General features: G+C 41.1%; 1 protein-coding gene across 1 annotated transcript in view; it reads left to right on the forward strand.

Moving 5' to 3' along the window:
* The window catches only part of Rab2a (RAB2A, member RAS oncogene family), an 88,226-nt gene extending 71,053 nt beyond the window's left edge, over positions 1–17,173 (forward strand). Inside the window, exons 7-8 of the mRNA XM_036179874.1 lie at positions 13,861–13,929; positions 15,866–17,173. Coding sequence (XP_036035767.1) covers positions 13,861–13,929; positions 15,866–15,961 — 165 coding nt within the window. The 3' untranslated portion in view covers positions 15,962–17,173. The remainder of the gene's footprint in view (positions 1–13,860; positions 13,930–15,865) is intronic.
* The last annotated feature ends 6,118 nt before the right edge of the window (positions 17,174–23,291 follow it).

The following is a 23,291-nucleotide window of genomic DNA, read 5'->3' on the forward strand; positions in this document are numbered from 1 at the left end:
CCAGCACTTGGGAGACAGAGGCAAGTGGATCTCTGAGAGTTTGAGACCCTTGTCTACATAGTGAGTTCTAGGACAGCCAGTGCTATGTAGAGAGACCTTGCCTCAAAATAAACAAACAAAAAAGTATTTCTCAGAAAAAAATCTGTAGGTCCAGATTGGTTTTTTGTTTTGTTTTGTTTTGTTTTGTAGAATTTGAAACATTAAGGAATGACGACCAGTGTTCTAGACTCTTTTCCAGACAGCAAAAAGTAAAACTTTTATTTTATGAAAATATCATTGCTCTGACACAAAACCAAAGACAATACAAATAAAGGGAAAGTACAGACTGGTAGGCGCTATAGAGATGCAGACAAAAGTCCTCAACAAATTCCGCACAAGTTGAATTTCAGTATGTATACATGTTTGTGTGTGTGTATAAAACATACACGTCATGACCAAATGAATTTCTCTTGCCGTGCTTGCTCAGTGTCCAAAATTGAATCATTGTAACCTGATCATAGCAATTGATGCAAAGAAAACATTTGATAAAATTCATTATTCACCCATGCACCTTACTTTTTTCCCTTTTCTTTCTTTTTTCTTTTTCTTGGGAGGGAGGTGGTCTCAAAATAAAATTGAAGAGAATTTTCTCAACTCATTAAAGAGTGTACCCACACACCCCACATACAACTAAAGCTAATGGTATACTTCATTACAAAAGCCAAATGTCTTGCCCCTTAGTTCAGGAACAAGAAAAAAATGTCTACTGAACATATTGATGGAAGGTGTAGCCTGCGCACTATTGTTAGGAAAAAAATGAAGATGTACAGCTCAGGACAGAACAGATAAAACTGTATTTGTATAATTACATCAGTGGGAAAATCTCCAGGAATTTACAAGGTAAGAATCTAGAAGTATTAATGTAGTTCAGCAAAGTTGGTGAATACATGATAAACACAAAAATCAATTCTATTTCTCTTCAAATTTCAGTACTACCTATAATTACACAAAAAATTAAATGCTTAGATGTAAATCCGAAAATCTGTATAGCAGGCTAGACATATGGCTCAGTGGGCAAAGTGCTGGACATAGCAAACAGAAGGCCTGAGTTTGAATTATACGTGTCATACATGCCTGCAACCTCAGTTGGGGGGGGGGGGGAACGGTTGGAGAGGGCAAAAAAAAAAAAAGCAAAAATTGGCAGGCAGAGGCAGGAGGATCTCGGAGTTTCAGGGCAGCCTGGTCTACATTGCAAACACCAGGACAGCCAGAGCTACATAGAGAAATCCCATCTCAAAACACTTGAAAAGTGAGCTGGAAAAGCAACTGAGGATGACACCCACCTCACTTGCATGTGCATATTACCAAACACGCAGAAAATTAAATATGTATGTGCTTTTTTGTGTGTGGGTACGTATAAAACATACAATAAAAACTAATAAAGTAAAAGATCTAAGTAGATGGAGAAACAGTGTGTGTTCCTTGTTTGGAATATTGAGCTCCTTGATGACTGGTGGTCTGAATGAAAATGGCCCCCATGGGCTCATAGGGAGTGGCTCTATTTGAAAGGATTAGGACATGTGGCCTTGTTGGAGGAAATGTGTGACTGGGGGTGGGCTTTGAGGTTTCAGAAGCCTACACCAGGCTCAGTGTCTCTCTATTCGTGCTGACTACAGATCCAGAGGTAAAACTCCTAGCTTCTCTCCAGCATTATGTCTGCCAGTATGTCACCATGCTCCCCACCATGATGACAATGGACTAAACCTCTGAAACTGTAAGCAAGCCCCCGATTAAATGTTTTCCTTTATAAGAATTATACATGATTTCATTGTCTACTTTGAGTTTATTTTCTTGTATAACACCTAAGATTCCTGGGGCTTGCCTTCAGCTGCAGCAGTGTCCTTTGTTACTAGGTGGTCTCATCACTGATGTGCCCTGTGCCTTTGTTAAGCCAGCTGTAACTGTGAAAAGATTTCTAAGCTACACACTCTGCTCTGTAGATATGCATAGCTATCCTCTCTGAGCATTGTCTTAGAGGTCATAGCTGTGAAAAACCTAACAACCAAGTAAACCAAACAACCTAGCAGTTATACCCCTGGGCACTTACTCAAGATAAATGAGAGTCTACACAGCAAACTATAGACAAGTATTCATAACAGCTTTATTCATAATAGTCCCAAGCTAGAAGTAACCTAGTGCCTTTGGGTCTAAGGAAACTTCCTTACTAAAAAATAAAATGGAAAAACTGTTGACATATGAAAATACTGGATGAACCTCCAGGCAGCTGAGCTCACTGAAGTCAAACACAAAGCCTAGTACACTGAGTGATTCTTTCTGCCCCAGTCCACAGAACAGATGAGTCACTGCCAGGGCCCAGGAGGGTGTTGCATGGGAAGAAGTGCATGAGGCTATAAAAAGACAAAAGTTAAGAGTGTCTTAGTCACTGTTCTATTGCTGTGAAAATATACTATCACTAAGGCAACTCTTATAAAGGAAAGCATTTAATTAGGGCTGGCTTACAGTTCAGAGGTTCAGTCCATTGTCATCATGGTAGGGAACATAGCAAGCATGCAGGTAGACATGGTGCTGGAGAAGTGGCTCAGAGTTGTACATCTTGATCAGCGGGAAGGAGGGAGAGAGAGAGGGAGGGAGGGAGGGAGAGAGAGAGAGAAGCCCACTCCCAATAACACATTTCTTATATCTTACTTAATTCTTCTAAGCCTACCAAAGAGTTCTACCTCCTGGCAACTGAGCATTCAAATATATGAGCCTAGGGGCCATTCTTACTCAACTAACACAGAGTCTTGCAATAATAATCTGTCTTTTTTTATTTGCTCATTTTGGTATTTTGGTTGTGGTGGTGTAGTATGGTTTTCTAGGACATCACCATTGGGAAAACTAAGGAAAAGTTATACTAGGTGACTATATTGCTTCATACACTTGTGTACCAGTTGACAGTTGTGTCAAAATAAAAAGATTGATCAAAAATAACAACCAGCTTGGTGGCTGAAGAGGTCACTAATAGTTAAGAGATCAATCACGTGATGGTTAAGAGCACTTGCTGCTCTTCCAGAGGACTTGGGTTCAGATGGTAGTTCCCAACCATCTGTAAATCCAGTTGTAGGGGAACTCAGGCCACCTTCTGGCCTCTGTGGCCACTACATACACATGGTGCACATAGATACACATAAACACAAAAAATATAAATAAATCTTTTTTTTTTTTTTTTTGGTTTTTTGAGACAGGGTTTCCCTGTATAGCTTTGTGCCTTTCCTGGAACTCATTTGGTAGCCCAGGTTGGCCTCGAACTCACAGAGATCTGTCTGGCTCTGCCTCCCGAGTGCTGGGATTAAAGACATGCACCACCACTGCCCGGCTAAATAAATCTTTTTTAAAATAGTAATAACCAACTTTAATTAAATTTAGTCCTTTATAAAGTATTATTAGTAGACTATAAAGATTAAAGTATACTTTATGAATTCTTGAGTACTGAATTTACTTTTTACATTATTAAGTTAGTAAACATGTTAAATATGACATGAGTTTTTATGTGACCTTTCTGAAAAGGTACTGTGATTTCAGTATTTATAAGGCTTTATTTCACTGATGACCTGAAGGAAGGAGGAAAGACAGCATCCCCTTCTGGTCAGTGGGCTGCTTCTGATGTAAATGCTGCAGTGAGTATCCTCAGTATATAACATGTCCTTGTGACGCTGGTCCATGCATCCGTGTCCTCCTCCCCTACCATACTGTCCTTATACTCCATGTGTACGCATCTTCCTTAGTAATAGCCTCTGATGAGCCTGCTGCTCTGCTCTACCAGAACTATCTTAAACTAGGATTTTACATTTAACAAAACAATACTTTCAAGTGAATTTATAAAGACGATGAAAACAAAGTGAGATCCCATTATGCCTAAATTAGGTATTACTTATGAAGTTAAATATTTCTCAGACATGTCTATGGAGAGGGAGAAGTAAAGAGGGATCACATATTTACACACACACACACTCTTATAATGAGAGTACATTGTTCTTATGAAGTAGATTCTTACAACTTGTGTTAGTGACTCCAGACATTGAACAAATACTCCCATAAATGTTGTAGAAGTACCCTCAGACTTCATTTTCATAAATGGCAATGTAATTTAAAGACCCTTATTGTTTTCTGTCAACTTGACACAAGCTGGAGTTAAGGAGAAGAGGAACTTCAGTTGAGACAATGCTTCTGTCAGATTGCCTGTAGGCAAATCAGCAGTACATTTTCTTGACTAATGATTGATGTAGGTGGGCCTTAGACCCATGGTTGACTACCCCTGAGCTTGTGATCTTGAGTTATATAAGAAAGTAGGCTGAGTGCCATACTCCTTTAATCCCAGCATTCAGGAGGCAGAGGCAGATGGATCTCAGTAAGTTTGAGGCCAGCCTGGACTACAGAGTGAGTTCCAGGACAGCTAGGACTGTTATACAGAGAAACACTGTCTCCAAAAAATGAAAAAAGGAGGAGGAGGAGGGGGAAGGGAGGAAAAAGAAAAGAGAGCAGGCTGAGCAGGGAGGGAGGGAGGAAGGGAGGGAGGGCAGGCTGAGCAAGCCATGGAGACAAAGAGGCAGTAAGCAACTCTTCCATGGCCTCTGCTCCAACTTCTTCTCAGTGATGGACTGCTTGTTACCTGAATTTTAAGATGAAGTAAATCCTTTTCTTTCCTGAGTTGCTATTGGCCATGGCATTTATCACAGTAGTAGTAAACCTGACCAAGAAAACCAGTTTCAACAAGAATATCTTATTCTATCTATTGTTTTCCTCCTAATAATTCACCTTTGACACTTTTGGTAACTGTCATTGGTCCTTTTAAACAATACTGCACATGCTAATAGTAGTAATGCAGTCAGCTATTCAGAGCTATTCAGTGCTTTCATGTATAATATCCATTGTTTTCAAGAGCCAGAATTCACAGTAGTGTATTAATGTCTGAGAGTCCACTGTAGAGAAATCTACTGAAGAAGTGAGGTATGACTGCTCATTCCTGTAATATTGGCACTCAGGAGACTGAGGCAGGAGATTTGCTGTGAGTTTGAGGCTAGCCTAGGCACAGAGTAAAACCTCATTTCAGAGAGAAACTTGCTGTTTTATGTGGTTTTCTAAGCATACACACACACACACACACACACACACACACACACACACACACACACGTACGTACGTACGTATTTGGGGGCAATTTTGAATCTGTTAACACAGCCCAGTACTTCATTTTCCCCCTCTGACTTGATATTACCACTGACATGTGGTGGGCAGCACAGAACTACCGTGTCTTCTGATTCAGCTGTCTCCTGTACTTTTGTAAAGATGGGTTCTCTTAGATGAGTGCTTCTCCAGTGGTACCGGTGTGCAGGTTGCCCAAGACTCCTGCTGCAGTGCAGACCCCGCTTCAGTTACCACAGAGGAAAGGCTGGCAGTGTTCTTCCCAGCCCTCTCCTCATGTTGTTTCAAACCCTCCTCTCGTGATCTCCGTCCCTTCCTTTTTGATGCACTCCTGGCTAACAGCATGTAATTACATAATTAAGTCTCCACTGTCTTAAAAACCCATCACTGCAGTTCTGGATATGTTCTCTTCCAGTCGCCAATGAGAGTTTCCTTAGTCCTTTTTCTTAGTGTTTACCCTTATGATTGCCATAGCTAACAAATGGATTTCCATTCCTACCTTAAACAGTCTCTTGGGTACCGTTGACTGCTCTTAGAAACAGCTTCCTTAGCTTGATGATACCATCTCTTTATGCCTCTCCAAACTTCTCAAGGTTGAGTGGAGATGTCTGTTAAATCCAAGTTCAGATATCATCTTAGGTTAGTAAGTTCAGCTCCTCTAGAGAGCTCTTCATGAGTGTTCTTCAGACTGTAGGCATAGGCTGGTCACACTGAGCTAGAGTCTTTTACTAATTCTAGTCCAGCCTCCAATATGTCTCCTATGTGTTTCTCCTCTCCCTAAGTCACTCATTCTGTTCATCTGTATTACTTTTTACCTGTTGCTTCATTGGTCCTAATTAGACTTCCTGTCTTCATTTTTCAGTGTTCTACACTGTTGTCTGAGATCTTCCAAAAAGTGAAAAATGATGGTTACTCTGCAGTTTCTTTAAAACTGTAGAGTGGTCACAGTCTGAGCATCAAACTCCATACTTGGAGAGCCAAGGCCCTTTGGTTGTCAGCACCCCACAATGTACTGTCTGTTAAAGTAGGAATTAATCATCTGTGAAGTGTGTCTCCTCCTCCACAGACATGCCCTCTGCTGGTGAAATGCCCTTCTTCAAGGACACGGTTAGATCTGGTCTATCTACATATGGCAGAAAACACAAAATTTGACTTTCTGAATCCAGCTGTTTTATATAATTAACATTTGTATCCTACAGATGTCATGATTTTATTTTTCTTTATAGCTGAGTAAAATTTCATTTGTATGTGTATCATATTTTCATGGTTTATTCTTCTGTTGATAGACATCTAGGCTGGTCCATTACCTGGCTAATGTGAGTAGTGAGGCAATAACCATTGGTGTGCAAGTGTCTCTGGTAGAACTGGAGCAATCTTTGGACACCAGGGAGATGGGCCAGTGATTAAGAGCACGTACTGCTCTTGCAGAGGTCTGGAGTTCTATTTGCAGGACCCATATGGTGTCCTAAATGATTTGTAACTCTAGCTGCAGGCAGTCAGATGCCCTTCTCTGATCTCCAGGCACCAGGGCACCAGGCCTACACATGGTGCACCTACTTACATGTAGGCAAAACATTCATACAAGTAAGAAAATACATCTATCTAACTGCGGTATGCCCAGGAGTCCTTTGGCTGGGTCATATGGCAGTTTGTTTTTAGCTTGTTGAGAACCTCCAATAATAGTTTCCACAGCAGCTCTTCCAGTTCCCGTTCTCACCAGCAGTGTACAAGGGTCCTCTTTCCCCACATCCTCACCAGTACTTGTCCTTGGTTTTCTTGGGATTAGGCATTTCATCTGGGTTGGGAGTCTCTAATTTTATTTTTTCTTCCTCCTCTTGCTGTCCTCTTTTTTGAGGCAGGGTTTTTCTGTATACCTTGACTGGCCTGGAACTCAAATATCTGCCTGCCTCTGCCTCCAGAGTGCTACAGTTATGGTGTGCGCCACTACTACCAGTTTGCCTCTTAGTCTTCTGTCCACTTGGTAGTTCCTTTTCTCCCCTGCATTCGTTTTATTACCCAGAAGGCTAGAAATGTGTGTGAAACCAGAAAGATAGAAAAATCCTTAGAGTTCTGGGAAGGAATACTTTGTCTAGCTTACTGTAGCCTCTTGATCTGCATGACACAGATCTAGTAAAATGACCGCAAATGCTAGTGCGCATGTGGAGAAAAGGACACTCTTGCACTGGTGGTTGGAATGTAGGGTAATTTACTTTTTAATGTTTTATTTAATCACGATACTTCATTGGCTGAGGAGCATATTTGCAGGGCTTGCTGACTTGAGCCCTGCACCCTTTCTCCTGTAGTCATCTCAAGCCACACTAGTGAGGGACAGTGCTGACGTTGGGACCAGAAGAGCCCGGTTCCACCGTAAGTGGTATACTAGCTTCAGAGGCATAATTGCATTCCACACCCATAAGCTTTCTTGAAAGAAATTTAAATTTTCCATTATTCTAAACATGAATTTCTTTTCGGGAACAATATAAAGCTATATAAAATACTTAGTGTAGTGACTTACCCATAATAAGCAGTTCATAATTATTGGATTTCCCAGCTCAAAGAGAACACTACAGGTCACTTGTCTTGCAGAACCCCTCGTTCTCTAGCATTAGCCCAGGGTACTTGGAGAGTTTTTCTGAAGTCAGACTTAACAGACTTAACTTCTGTCCTGCCACCAGGTGGCAGTATGCTACACAGGAAATAAATGTTAGGCAGTGTTTTAACTTACAAGCTGTAAAGCCATAATAAAGCCATGCTGTACCCCTGCCTCTCTCCAGTCAGCTCTCAGAGTGTTATGTGTGTTGTATGTTAGGACCCACTACCACCCAGCACTCATCTTCTGTCAGTTAATGCAGGAAGCCCTTTACTCTATCTTGGCCTAAAATGTGAGCTCTTGTGCTTAGATTCTCCCAACCAACTGGTTTGGGTTCAACAGCAGTGGAAACTATGTCCTTTCTTGTTTGTATCTTGTACTCGACACTTGTAGGTGCCTTTGTCAGTGATGTATGCATATGTTCCCTGAGCTTATTCTTGAATTATGCCCCATTTGTAGTGGGTCTACTGGTGGCGTGGGGGGCAGGGAGTGGGAGGGAGTGGTAGTTGGTCTGTTTGTAGACAGGGCCTCATATAGTCCAGGGTGTCCTCAAACCCACTAGGAAGCTGGCCTTGCACTCCTGATGCCTCCACTACATGTGCTGGAATTGCAGGCACCACCATACCCAGTGCATGAGGTGCTGAGGAGCAAGCCCAGGGTGTGTGTATGTTCCTCCCAACTGTACTACACCCTGCATCTACCAGGTTTTGTGGTTTTATATAGTTAATTTGTGTTGGCTATACAAGACCTTGAAAGTTTGCCTTATACTAGTACCATTCAGATAACTGCTGCCAAGGATTGAAAGATTAGTGCCTGAAGTAGAAGGCCAGAAAACGAATGTAAGGACTGATCATAGCAATTAATCAAAGAATGGATGAGGGGAAGGAAGACTGGTGAGGAAGAGTGTCACAGGATTCCAGTGCTAAAACAGGGCACTCTGCATGGGAACAAAGGATTACCAAACTCACTGGCTATAAGGAGATTGTCTGTGCTCCTAAACATATATGTGCTGAACATTGTTTTACAGTGCTCATAGTGAACTAATTTGTCATCCCTTTCTCGGCTCATTTTTGCCCTGTAGTAATATCTATTAATTCTTCCTTGTTGCTTGCCCCCTTCTCCAAAGTAAGATCTTAAGTAAATTTTCCCTCAAAGAGATCTACATAAATCAAAACCAACAGTTCAACCAGGCACTATGGCACATGAATGTAATCCCAGGAGGCTGAGGCAGAGAATCACAAGTATGAGGCTAGCCAGGACTGCATAGTAAGACCTATCTCACAAAACCAAACCAAAACTGTATTAGCTACTTGACATGCTGCTAGGAAAAACTGCCTGAGAAAAGCAACTTAAGGAAGGAGGGTGTGTTTGGGTACACAGTTTAAGAGTGCATCACAGCAGGGGTGCTAACACAGTGTGTTCACAGTGAGGAGGCAGAAAGAGAAATGTTGGTGCTTACTGAGAATCCAATCCGTTCCTCCTATTCAGTTCCAAACAATGGGCCATAAAATGGTGGGTCTTCCCACCTCAGCTAACCCTCACAGGCCTGCCTAGAGTCCAACCTAGTCTACCCAACCTCTCACAGGCCTGCCCAGAGTCTAACCTAGTCTACACAACCCCTCACAGGCCTGCCCAGAGTCTAACCTAGTTTATATAACCTCACAGGCCAGCCCAGAGTCTAACCTAGTCTACATAACCCCTCAAGGGCCAGCCTAGAGCCTAACCTAGTCTACATAACCCCTCAAAGGCCTGCCCAGAGCCTAACCTAGTCTACATAACCCCTCAAAGGCCTGCCCAGAGCCTAACCTAGTCTACATAACCCCTCAAAGGCCTACCGAGAGGCTTGTCTCCTAGGTAATCTTAAATCTTGTCACATTGATAATGTGAACCAACACTTGAAAAATATCTATGACAACTGATAAGAAATGAAGGGTGAAATTAGAATTTTTTTCAAGATTTATTTATTCTTATTTTAAGTGTATGAGTTGAGTGTTTTGCATATATGAATCTATGTTTACCATATGTGTGCCTGATACCTGCAGGCATCAGAAGAGGACATTGGCTCCCCTGGAATTAGAAGTTACAGACAGTTATGAGCTGCCATGTAGGTCTGGGAATTGAACCTGGGTTCTCTGCAAGGGCACCAACTGCTCTTAACCATTGAGCTATCTCCATTAAAATTATCAATTTTATCCCAGCCAGTTTATTATTATATCACTGTATGTTGCTCATTACTGAAATTTTTACAAATTGGAAGAACAGATTTTATCTGTGATCCTAGCACTGTTAACTTGTAAGTTAGTTTGACCACCAGTGAGCCTTAATAGTGTTGGTTTAATGTTCATTGTATTTGGAGAATCTTCCATTTTAACCAATAGCTATAGAGTTTAAAATGGTAATGTCAGTCATTAGTTGTCTAAAATACATTTAATATTAATTTTTATTTGAAATATCTAAAAGTAGTGCATTTATGAAGTATTCTCTATAGTGTACTCAGGTAGGAAACATTTTAGTGTCTTCAGTGTAGAGTCAGAATTACAGAGTACAAGTGGCATTATCCAAAGACTACTCCATTGAGAGACCTAATTATAATGAAAAATCCATAACTATATGTATTTTAATTCAAAGAAAATTAATTTCATGCCTTCCAGATATAAAGTACATCTCAAATTGTGTTACAGCTATGCCTTTAAAAGTGCTTAATAAAGTAGTAAATACTGCTTAGGGGATAAAGTTAGTATGTTAACGAGAAATTTTACGTAGCATAGCTTTCTTATGCCAGTTTTTAAATGACTTCTCGATGAGTTGGTAAAATAACAATTTGCTCAACTGGTTGAGTCTTTGTATACTAGGTTAGGGTTAGATCTGTTTGTTTTTGTGAAGTTACAACACGTATGTGGGGCCCTATAGTTCTGTCTAGCAACACTAATATTACATTCTCATACATGGTGCCCTACCTGTATGGGACTGTGTAGTCTGTCTGGAATTACGTTAGCATGCACACATGGGTAGTGACCTACATATAGGGGACCTTGTAGCCTGTTTGGCATTGTGTTAGCATGCACACATGTGTCCTACATATATGAGACCTTGTAGTCTGTCAGGCATTGTTGGCATGCACACACATGGTGCCCTATATATAATGAGTTGCAATCTCACGAGTCTTTGTCTTTTGATTCAGTTAGCCAGATTTCTGAGGCCTTTGTTGTAATTAACTTATTATTAGAAATAAAGTTCAATTTTACTTACTTATAGGGGTAACTTCAGTTTTGAAGAATGTGAATCAGCTCTTAGTTGACTGAAAGCCAGTTTCTCCCTTCACTTCAATGCCAGTACACACATGAGAAGCATGCTTGCATCCTAAGTGCCTTGTGGATCATCAGTGATTAATTCTTCTCATTATTTTGCAGCAAATTCTCATGACCCTCTGTGATGATTCACACAGCCACTTAGAATTTATGCATATTCATACCTCTGTGTTCCTGCCACAGTCTTTCAGATCTCCTTTGCCGACTGGGGTGTGCTTGGTACAGTAATTGAGCTGCAGTAGATTGATTACTCTGGGGAGTGGTAAAGCCTTTAAAGGTGAAAACGTAACAGTCTGTTAATTGGGAAACAAAAGCTATGACAGCAACTTGAGCAGTCAGATGTTTCCACTATTGAAAAGAGGAGAGTTATTTGTTCCTCTCCATGCGGCCTTTACTTGTCAAATTTCCCATCCAATCTGTACTGGTGGCTCTGGAAAAGACCAAAGAATTTTCATCAAAAACCACTTGGAAGATGCCTTTCCTCATAATACTGACTAATACTCTTATCTATTTTTCTCAAATCTAATAGTTTGGACCCTACTAGAATTTGTATGCCCTCTTTAGCACTGATAATATTTACATAAACTACCTTAAATAGTCTACATAAACATAGGATACTTGTGAATGTTTACAGACTTAACGTGCTGAATAGTTTCTCACACTCACACTAATCTTCTGACAGTATAGTAGTAGTATACTGGGTAGGAGAAGACAAAACTATTCAGCATGAACAGTGTCCCTTTATCATCTGAATCTGATTCTTTTACTCTTTATTTTAAAGATTTCTTGAGAGAGAATACATGTGTGAGAGTATTCACAAATGAGTTTCTGCCACTGTGTACATGCATTAGGTCCAGTTGATGCCCCCTCCTCCTGTCTCTGCACTGTAGGAGTGCTGGACCGACCACCGCATGGGCCACCACTTCCTGTTTGTGATGGGTTCCCAGGACTGAGCTCAGGTCCTTAGACTTCTCTGACAAACACCCTGACCTGCTGCACCCTCTCTTGGCCAGCCTCTGACTGTCATTCAGGTGACATAGTATGGCAAAAGCAGTGCCATGTGGAACATTGTCCTCTAAAACCAGCTCGTACAAACATGTTGACATGTGTGAAATACCTAGTTGACATGGGTTCTTGTACAGACTTTTCATTAGGATACTCTGCCCCCTCCTTAGCCATAATCGCTTTCGAGATAGAATTCACTTACCATAAAATCCACTCTTCAAGTATACGTTTAGGTAAGCTTTAATTATTTACGGAGTTGTACAACCATTACCCCTGTCTAATAATTCGAGAACATTTCCATCTCCCTGCAAAGAAATCCCCTAGTTGCCAGACACTGTCACTTCCTCCTCCAACCCTCAGTAGCCAGTAATGTATTTTCTGTCCATGAATTTGACCGTTCTGACATTTCATTGAAATGGGGCTGAATTTTATGTCTATTTGTTTTATGCAGCATGTTTTCAAGGGTTGTCCACATTATAGCCCAAACCTTTATCCTTTAAATGGCTAAATGTCTGTTACATCACTAGTCCACATTCAGTTTTCCCTTACTAGTGGGTAAAAGTTCACGTTGTTTTATATTCTGGCTGTTAGGAACAGCAATGCTAATGATGCAAATGAGGTTTGGCATGCATCCTTGCTTCCCTCAGGTTAGAGGGAAGATGTTCGGTCTTCACCAGTGAGGATGCTGTCAAATGTGCCTTGTCTTAGATCAACAGTTGGGGGTCATGACCCTTTGGATACACATATCAGATATTTACATTGCAATTCATAATAATAGCAAAAATTACAGTTATGAAGTAGCAACAAAATAATTTTGTGATTAGGGGTCACCGCAATGCGAGGAACTGTATTAAAAGGTCCTAGCATTAGGAAGATTGAGAATTACTGTATTAAAGGGTCACAGCATTAGGAAGTCCGAGAATCACTGTGTTAAAGGATTGCAGCATTAGGACTCTGAGCACTACTGTATTAAAGGGCCTCAACTTTAGGAAGGTTGAGAACCATTGTGTTAAAGGGTCTCAGTGTTAGGAAGGCTGAGGACCACTGTGTTAAAGGGTCTCAGTGTTCAGGAGGCTGAGGACCACTGTGTTAAAGGGTCTCAGTGTTAGGGAGGCTGAGGACCACTGTGTTAAAGGGTCTCAGTGTTAGGGAGGCTGAGAACCACTGTCTAGATACTTTATCACTCAGGAGCATCCCATTCTATTCCTTCTGTATTTGATGTTTTCATGATGAAAAGTGGTTAGATTTTGTCCTACTTTTTATGCACCTATTGAAATGGTCAGGGTTTTTGTCATTTATTAAGGATATACAAACAATTTCATGTGCCAAATGTTACGATATTCTCGAGAACATTATGGTGTGAGTGTGAGGGAGGAATGGGGGGTGCGTGTGCATGCACCCACTGTGGCTTGTGTATAGAGGTCAGAAGTTACTTTCAGGAGTCTGTTCTCTCCTTTTGGGATTAAACTCAAATTGTCAGGTTTTTATGGCAAGTACTTTTACCTTCCGATCGGCTCTTGTCCTCTAGTTCTTCATCACCATCATGGGCATGGGTAGAGATAGGTGTCTACAGAGACCAGAAGAGGGCATCAGATCCCCTGGAGTTGGAGTTACTAATGGTTGTGAACCCCCCAGTATGGGTACTGGGAACCAAAAGTCCTTTGGAAGAGCAACAAGTTCTTTTAACCTCTTTAGTCCCATAGAGCTTATATACAATGTTCATTTTCTGGTGTGATTTTGAACCATACAGACTTACTTCTCTACTTTATCTTTCAGGCGTTTATTAACACAGCAAAAGAAATTTATGAAAAAATCCAAGAAGGGGTCTTTGACATTAATAATGAGGTATGTACATGCAACTATTGTTGACTAAACACTAATTTTGAGTTGACTTCTACTTATTATTTGGAGCCATGATTTTTGTTATTTATTTTCTGAAATGGGTCCATTGATCACCCATTGCCACATTAGTTAGCAATCAACTAACTGAAAGCCTGGTACATGTAGTACAGTAGGTGCATGCTTATGGTACCTGGTGAGTGGCGTACTTCGTTAGATAGCTGTGTTGTATGGTATGTGTAGTACAGTAGGTGGGTGGTTGTGTTACCTGGTGAGTGTAGTTCAGCAGTTAAGTGTTCATGTTCTGGTGGAGGACCATTTTATGAAATTTGATTAAAGTAAATGGCCCTGTCTATTCATTGCAATGAAAAATAATGTAAACTCCCCTCAGTTGTAAAGAAAACCTGCATTTATCCAAATGTGCTTATGCTTTTGGGAGTCATGTCCTGGTGTGTAAATACGTGTCCTGTGGACTCGTGTGACATCCTCTCTTCTGGTCTGAGAGAAGGCAGTTAGAGCAAAACACATTTTTCAGGAGACCAAATAAATGCATATAGTCAACAGTGGGCATGGCTTTCCCTAGTGTTATTTTGAGCACAATTTGGTCAACATGATTAGGATAAACTGCGACATTTTAGATGATTGAGAAAGTCCTCTAGCTGTCATTTGGACCTAAATTCTTCTCCCTGCATGTACCCTTATTTCAAAATGTTTATGTGAATAGACCATGTTGTTACTTTCACATAAGCATTTCTGTTACTTTGTAAGACATCCAAGACAGGCTCTTAGCCTGTGCTTCGGTGAGGCTGTCAGCTGCTTGCCTTGGCTTTCCAAAAAGTACTTAATGTTTTTAATTTGGAATAGCATGGGTTTAAATCTTACCTTTAGATTTACATGGCAGTACTTGTTGAGTTAATTTAAAGGTGACACTATTCAGAGACTAATGCCCCATAAACTGAACAGTAATTGGGCCTCTGGTTACAGGGCACCTGTGCTGTCTCTGGTTTTGTAGAGTAGCTGACTGCTTTGCGGTGCCTTCTGCGCCTTTAACTGTAATGTGCTGTCAGGAGCCAACAGGCCATGCTATTTATTTGGCCTAATGCCAAGCATGACTTCTTGATTCCTCAAGAAGTTGCTACCAGCCCAGAGGGGGCAGAACCAATGAGCCATAGGGCATGCTTTTTATTAAAGAGGAGTCAAAAGAGCGAAAAGAAACCACATCAGCCGCTGCTGTCAATACTGAGCTGCTGCCAGAAGCCCCGAGGCCGCCGCTGCTGCAGAGGAACTGCCAAGCACCATAAATCTGGGATTTACTGTGAGGCAAAGTTTCCTTAAGAGCTTCACTTGTGGAGCTACTGTATTACTTTCCTAAAGTAGTGTATTTTTAGGTAAAATCCAGTTGAGGGAGTGAGGGTTACAACATAAGTGTGAGTTTGACAAATGAAAGAGGCAGTCTGTGTGTGGGTTCTTGGCAACATGCCATGTCTTTGGGGATCATAGAAATTATTGATGACACAGAACACTCATGTCCCCTGAGCCTGCACAGCTGATTCAACATGGAACAGAAATGCTGTCTAGAGGGAAGATTTTATGTCCTGTCAGTGCAGCAAAGACTGTGGATACTTTTATCCTTTAATAATCGTTCCATGTACTAATTGTTACAAGTAATGTTTTCATTATGAAACTCTGACAAGCAACATTCTCTGACTCCACTAACCAATAATACTATAACAACCTCTTCTCAAGGACATTTCCTCTGTGCTCTCTTTAAACCAAAGAACCACCTGGTTTCAAAAAATCTACTTGAAATATTTTTTAGAGTTGTTTGGCAACTAATTAAATTAAATTACTAAGAACTAGGTGAATGTTTTAGAAAAATTGACTCAGTCTACTGCCTGGTCGGATCTGCTTTTATTTACAATCCTGTTCTCTTTTACCTCAGGCAAACGGCATTAAAATTGGCCCTCAGCATGCTGCTACCAATGCAACGCACGCAGGCAACCAAGGCGGACAGCAGGCAGGGGGAGGCTGCTGTTGAGTCCATTGTTAACGGCTAGCTGCCCAGTGGAGCCACGCACCCTGTCACCCTCTTCCTCATGCTCAGCTGAGACATGAAACTATCTGAAATGGCTTTATGTCACAGGAGACTTTAATCCTTCAGATTCTTGTATAACTTTGAATAAATGGTTAATGTTCACTTAAAAAGACAGATTTTGGAGATTGTATTCATATCTATTTGCATTTGATTTCTAGGTCAATTGATGTGATTATTTTTGTTAAATGTTGTCTTGTGCCCTTAACTACGAGCTGAATTGTATTAAACACTACAAAGTCATGGTGAGTATTTTAAATCAGTTTGTGTGGTTAGGTTTCCCAGCACCTGTGGTTACCTAATGTTTAATATTATAGGACTGTCCTCAGAAGGTTTGTCAATTTTCAAGGCTATAAGGAAAAACAGAAGGACTCTTTGAATTCTGTATTTATCATTTGCTTTCTGTATATATAGTTTAATAACCTGCTTGGGTGTGATTTGCCAAGCTTGATGTCTAATGCGTTTGCATAAATTCTACATTGTTCAGAGCTTGAAGCTACAGAAGCATTGTTAGGAATTGCTTGGACTCTGACTTTTAAACTTTTTGACATCGTTAATGAGCATGTTCATCTCTTCTTGTCACTAGTCCAAGAATAATAAGCTTATGTGTATTACTAAAGGCTGTGTATGTGTTAACCTGTTTTAATGCCAAAAGTTTGCTATTTGTCCACAATTTCTTGAGACCGCTTCACAGAAGGATTTGTTTGCCTTAATGAGTGCTGTTGGGTAAAAACAGTGTGATGAGTGGGAAGGGCCGAAGCAGAACTCCCAACACTAAGCGACTCCAAGAGTGAGTACCACATCGAGAGGGCATGCCATGCCCTCTAATCCTCCCTTAGACACAATAATGTTCCCTTCTAGTCACACGATTTCCAAGTATATTTTTCATGCAGGACAGTTTGTCAGCCTTGATGTACAGTGACTGTGTAAAATTTTTCTTTCAGTGGCAACCTATCTATAATCTTTCAAATATGGTAAGCTTACTGTCTGTTCTGAGGGGATATGACAAAAATAAATCTACCAGATGGAAAATCCTGTTAAAGTAGAAAAGCTTTAGTCGTTTACTCACTGTGGTGGTTTTATCCTTTCTTTTTCTCCCTTGGTCTAGAATGAAATTGTTACAGCAGTGCAAAATAAAATCCTATGTATAAAAGTGTCCTTTTTATGATGAGCACATTTTAAATGTATTTTATAGTCCAGTCACACCTTTATATGTGTTCCAGCATGTTTTCCTAAAGGGTCGGAGTGTTCAACCCTTGTCAGTGTGTAGAAGGACTCACTGGTAGAAAGAGTCCTTCTTGCTGCTCACTTGCATAAAAGAACATGTGTTCCCAGAGAACTTGAGAAGCTCTGAGTTAGACTCCGCACTCCTGCTGCCTGCTGCCTTTTCCTGGAGACCCACCTGCCCTGCCACAGCTTTGTATTGCTCTCACAGGGAAATCACCAGATGCTGTTAGAACGCTGTTGTGTGACTCAGAGAAGGGAGCAAGAACTTGTAGGACTTTTTGTTTGTTTTGTTGTGGTTCTTGCTCTTCTTTGAGACAAAGTTTCTCTGTGTACCATTGGCTGTGTCTAGACCAAGCTGTCCTTGAACTCACAGAGATCTGCCTCTGTCTGCCACCCAGGTGCTGGCATTAAAGGTGTGTGTCACTATGCCTTGAGGACCTGCAGTTTTATGAGCATCTTTTATTTGAGCTCTTTCCCCTCAGAGTGGATGTAGCAGTCCACTGACAGTGGCACTTTCTCATTACTGTTGCATAGCAAAAGTCCAGACAGCCTGAGTTCTGCTGTATTTCAAGAGAGAATGGGCCCTTGGATATGTTAACAACTTTGTTAACTTGTCAGAAATTGAAGAGCTTTTTTGCATCCCTTCTCCGCTAACCACAATTCTTTCCTAGATCAAATGTGATGTGGTAGCTAAAAACAAGAACCAGTATTTCATGTATTCTAGTCTCCACCAGAGACAGAGGCAGTAGGAGCATCTGAAGTGCTGCTGTCAGTCACTGCCACTTTGTCTACAGAACTCACCAACCACCAAGGAATGTAGAGCCCAAGCATTTTGTGACTTGCAGAGCTTTCCACTCCTGGCTCGTTTATTGTGCCTATTACAAATAATGTAGTGTTGGGACCCTGTTGGACCATAATGTATTTGTGGTTTTGATTGATCTCCAATCAATTTTTATAGCACATATGGTCATATTTTAATAACAAGAATCAGTCATGTAAACATACAACTCTAGTGGTCAACATCTAGCACTCCAAAATTACACTCTTCATGACGACCTTGTTGCTGTCTGCCCTCTGACTTTACAACAAACGGACAAAGGAGTACCGTACAATAGATGCCCTGATCAGGTGATCAAGAAGGCCTGTGAACTGAGCTGATCTGTGCTTCAGCTGTCTTGTTTGAATCCTCTCACTGTGTGTCTCGGGCTGGCTGTTAACTCATACTCTACCTCCCAGATACCTAGAATTACAGCTGTCTGATTGATTGATTGATTGATTGCACTGGGAAGTTCATGGTCTATCTAGGATGTAACACACAAGCGATGCTGCCTTGACATATGGAAAGAACGGATGCACACTCCCCAGAGTTGTCCCCTCTCTACACATGTACTGTGAGCTGCACATGTCTGCCATCATTCTCTCACATACTAAAAACTAAAATTTAAAACAGGAAAGTAACCCATTTTTGAAGGGGTAGATAGTGGGGTAAACCATACCATGATATGTCTGATTACTCAGGGAAAATGATTTTTCCTGGCTTAGGAACAGTATCTTTGAGTTGAGGTAGATAGACAAACAGTTTAAATGTGCTTTTGGGATTAATAAAGTCACCTCAGCATGGCTCCTGTCATTGCCATGTAACATTACTGACTTGTTTGAAGTCATGATATGCAACTTTATTTGAAATGCCAGTATACATATTAGTATTTATTAGTTTTGTAGTCATGAGGCTTGCTCTTAAATATTAAAGGGCAAAGGACCAAAATTTGATAGACAAATGAGAGAAATTTGATAATTCATAAAGGAAATTGTTTATTTTTTAAATGTGAACGTGGGGTTCCCCAGTTAAGAGCACTTACTTCTCTACAAAGGACTTGGGTTCAATTTCCAGTACCCATAAGGCCCCCACAACCATTTGTAACTCCAATTCCAGAGAATCTCATACTCTTGACCTCCATGGGCATATGGTGGTACACTTAAATACATACCAACAAAACACTCACACAGAATTTTTTTTTTTAACATTTAACTTGGGGCAGTTGTGGCACACGCCTTTAATCCCAGCACTGGGGAAGCAGAGGCGGGCCTTCTACAGATTGAGTTCCAGGAGAGCCAAAGCTACACAGAGAAATCCTGTCTCAAAAAAACAAAAATAAAAAATAATAAACTCAAATTCAAACATGGAGTCTAGGGATGTAGCTCAGTGGTATAGCACATGCCTAGCAAATGTGAGACCCAAGTTTCATCCCTGGGATCCCCCAAAAAATGTTTTTAAACATACAGTGAGTTGATGGATATATATTGATTTGCCTCACCATATTAACATTTTACTGTACTAGCATTGTATCTTAGGTTTCTATTGCTGTGAAGAAACACTATAACCATGGCAACTCTTATAAAGAAAAAGTTATATGGGGTGGCTCCCTTAGAGTTCAGAGGTTCAGTCTAATATTTCAGGGAGCATGGTGGCAAGAAGGCTGACATGGTGCTGGGGAAGTAGCCAAGTGTTCTACATCTTGGCTTACAGGCAACAGGAAATCAAGTGAGATACTAGGCAGTATCCTGAACATAGGAAACCTCAAAGCCTGCCTCCACAGTAACACACTTCCTCCAACAGGGCCATACCCACTCCAACAAAGCCACACCTAATAGTGCCACTCCTGACATGAAGATTTCTTATTAGTTATAAATGCACAGCCTTATCTTGCTCTTACCTTAATCTGTTTCTCTTTACATTTTGCCTTGGCGCTTTTTACCTTTCTTCCTGTATGTCCTCTGTCTGCTGGCTAGTAGCTGCCTGGCTGGACCCAGGCATCTCCTCTTTCTCCTTCATTCTCCCCTCTCATTTCTCTTCTTGTTCTTTAGATTTCTCCTTCTACATATTCTCTCTGCCTGCCAGCCCCGCCTGTCCTTTCTCTGCCTGGCTATTGGCCATTCAGCTCTTTATTAGACCAATCAGGTGCCTTAGGCAGGCAAGATGAAACAACAACACATCTTTACATAATTAAATGCAGCATAAACAAATGTAACCACCTTCACACAGTTAAAGTAAGATTCCTCAGCATAAACAAATGTAACACACCTTTGCCCAGTTAAAATAACATTCCACAACAGGCACCTATTGCCAATCTGGCCACTTTAAGTTCGGTCCCCAGATCACGTGTGGTAGAAGGCAAGAACTAATTCCCACAAATTGTTCTTTGATCACCACACATATATGCACATGCAAAAAATATAGTTTAAAGCTTTTGTTACTTAAAAAATTTCAAGTTAAAGCCAAGTTACCAGTTTTTCCCATGAATCTTGTCAAATTATGGCATTCTGGAGGAGACCATGGCAATGTAATAAAGCCATCTCATACTGCTGTTCTCACAGCAATCCACCTTGAGACCCCACCTTGACACTAGCAGTGCAGAACCTCATATGCACAAGGTACTCTGTGGTGCCAGGAATAACTGCAAATAGTGGAAATGACCTATAAAACAGATTGAACAATGGGCATCTTCACAACGGAGACCTCCACAGCTGCAGCACTTAATCTCTAGGAACCAGTGTGACTTTTAGCATGTATTGTTAAGTGAGAAACTATCCTTACGGCAAGGCAATTCAAGGAAACATAAATGTACCCACTCACCTGTACAAAAGAAGCTCAATAAACTGGAAGCTGATTCCCTACAAAGAATGGATGCATATGGAGTGCAGTCTATTGGGAATCAGGCAGTCTAAGTGAGAGGAAATGGCAGTCTCAGGACACCTTGTCCTATAGTGCAGACTCCAAATGTGGTCATGTTTCTTATACCCCAGACATAACTAAAACGAATGCTCAACCCCAAGAATGCAAGGTGAGAAACTAATGTGTGAACCTAGCTACATTTCAAAAGAGCATTAATTAGCACGCTAAAAGAATAGGGAAGTAAACTCAACAAGGTTTTAGAAACCAGTGGCATGGCTTCGTGTCATAAGACTAAAGACAAAATGAACTATGCACACTACAAAGAGGGTGTGGGCTTGCAATTCTAGAATAGCCTTCTCTTAACATAAGGTCAATCAAGTAAACACAGGTAGTGAGTGATTTCTCAGGAAGAGTGGCAGATATTCAGAGGCAAAAATGAGCCCGTGGTATCAGCATGAAGACAGAAGGCCTTTGCAGTTTATGTGTTCAGATACATCAATTTCATTACATAGATACTGGGTGAGTACTTATCACAGATATGCAGATATATGTACATATTTCCCATCTTTGTCCTACATGCCCTAGAAACAGACACTCCACTAGCACACCTGCCCAGATGCCGATTTCTAAATGCCATCCTCCCATAAGAAGAGCTCATTAGAAAAATATGTGATTCCTGGACTGGGCATAGCAATTTATAAATACACCTGGAATATCCTATGATGTCAAAGAAAAATAAGGAAGTGTTTGAGAGAGGGGGCATGCCCAAGGATGGAGGAGCCATCTCTTTCTTCTGGCCAACATGAGCAAGTTAAGAAGCTATTACTGGGAATGGATTGGAAGCCATAGAAAGGAATAACTGTGAATTTCAATGATGCAAATAAATGAATTAGTGAATGGGGAGAAAAGCAACTTCTGCTCCTCAGCCTTGCACTACTCCAGGGATTGACCTTACTGGGGCAGTGAGTGAAGGAAGAAAAGAAGGATGTTGTCTTAAGGTTTCTATTGCTGGGAAGAAACACCATGACCAAAAAACAAGTTGGGAAGGAAAGGGTTTATTTGGTTTACACTTTCACATCATAAGCCATCACGGAAGGAAAGCAGGACAGGAATTCCAACAGGGACGAATCCTGGAGGCAGAAGCTGATGTAGAGGCCTCAGAGGGGTGCTGCTTACTGGCTCGCTTCTGCTGGCTTGCTCAGCCTGTTTTCTCATAGAACCCAGGACCACCAACCCAGGGATGGCACCACCCACCGTGGGCTAAGCCCTCTCCCATTGATCACTAATTGAGAAAATGCTTTACTGCTGGATCTCATGGAGGCATTTCCTCCACTGAGGCTCCTTCCTCTCGGATTACTAGCTTGTGTCAAGTTGACACAAAATCAACCAGTATAGACATGAACACACAAAAGCTGGGGTCAGGTGGCCTGAGCTCCCCAATGAAGAAGCCACAGCACCCAGAAGCTCAGAATGTTTATTATCTGCAGTTCAACAGAGAAGTCAAGTTGTTGCATACTGTTGAGCAGGGAGACAGGCTTAGCTAACCTTGGTAAGAGCTGTCTTCAGGTCATAAAGACCCAGGGTAAGAAAGCTACAGTGGACATCTTCTGTACACACTATCAACATCTGCACTTGGATCCAAGGAAGGATTTGCCATCTGGGCCTCTCTAGTGGGGCCGAGGCATAGGATTCCTTAATGTGGTCATGGCATGTCAACAACAAAGATTCATTCAGGACATCATTCGCTCAGGGCTCCTCTACTCCTCATACATCTGTGCTGGTGTGGCTTCTAAAGTCATGTTTAGCTTTAAATTGTTATCATTATTCCAGTTTAAGAGTGTAATGAGTTCTCCCATCTTTTTTTATCCAGTACAGTGCTTTTTCCTGTTGCTGTTCTTACAAATTACCGCAATTAGGCCTTAAAGGCTGAATTATCAAACAGGACTATAGATCCAAAGCTAAAATCAAGGTGTTTGTGTTTCTTTCTGAGATTCTCAGGCTGGTCCATTTTCCTAACTTCGCAAATTAAAGGCACCCTGTATCTCTTGGCTTGCATATCTTTTTCCATGTTCAAACACCTATGGCCAGCTGAATTATTCTCATACATTTCTCTAACACTGTCTCTCTTTTCTCCTTCCCTTATAAGGACCCTTGTGGATTTAACCAGATAATCCAAGATAAATTCTTTTATCTCAAAGTCCACTGATGAGCAAACTTAATTTCTTATTTATTGTTTGAGACAGGGTCTTTCTATGTAGCCATAGCTGGACTGGAACTCACTATGTAGACTAGGCTGGCCTTGAACTCACAGAGATCCTCCTGCCTCTGCCTTCACAGTCTTGGGGTTTAAGGTGTATACACCACACCAACAGCTTC

This window comes from Onychomys torridus, chromosome 2 (genome assembly GCF_903995425.1).
Source record: "Onychomys torridus chromosome 2, mOncTor1.1, whole genome shotgun sequence".
NCBI classification, from domain to species: domain Eukaryota; kingdom Metazoa; phylum Chordata; class Mammalia; order Rodentia; family Cricetidae; genus Onychomys; species Onychomys torridus.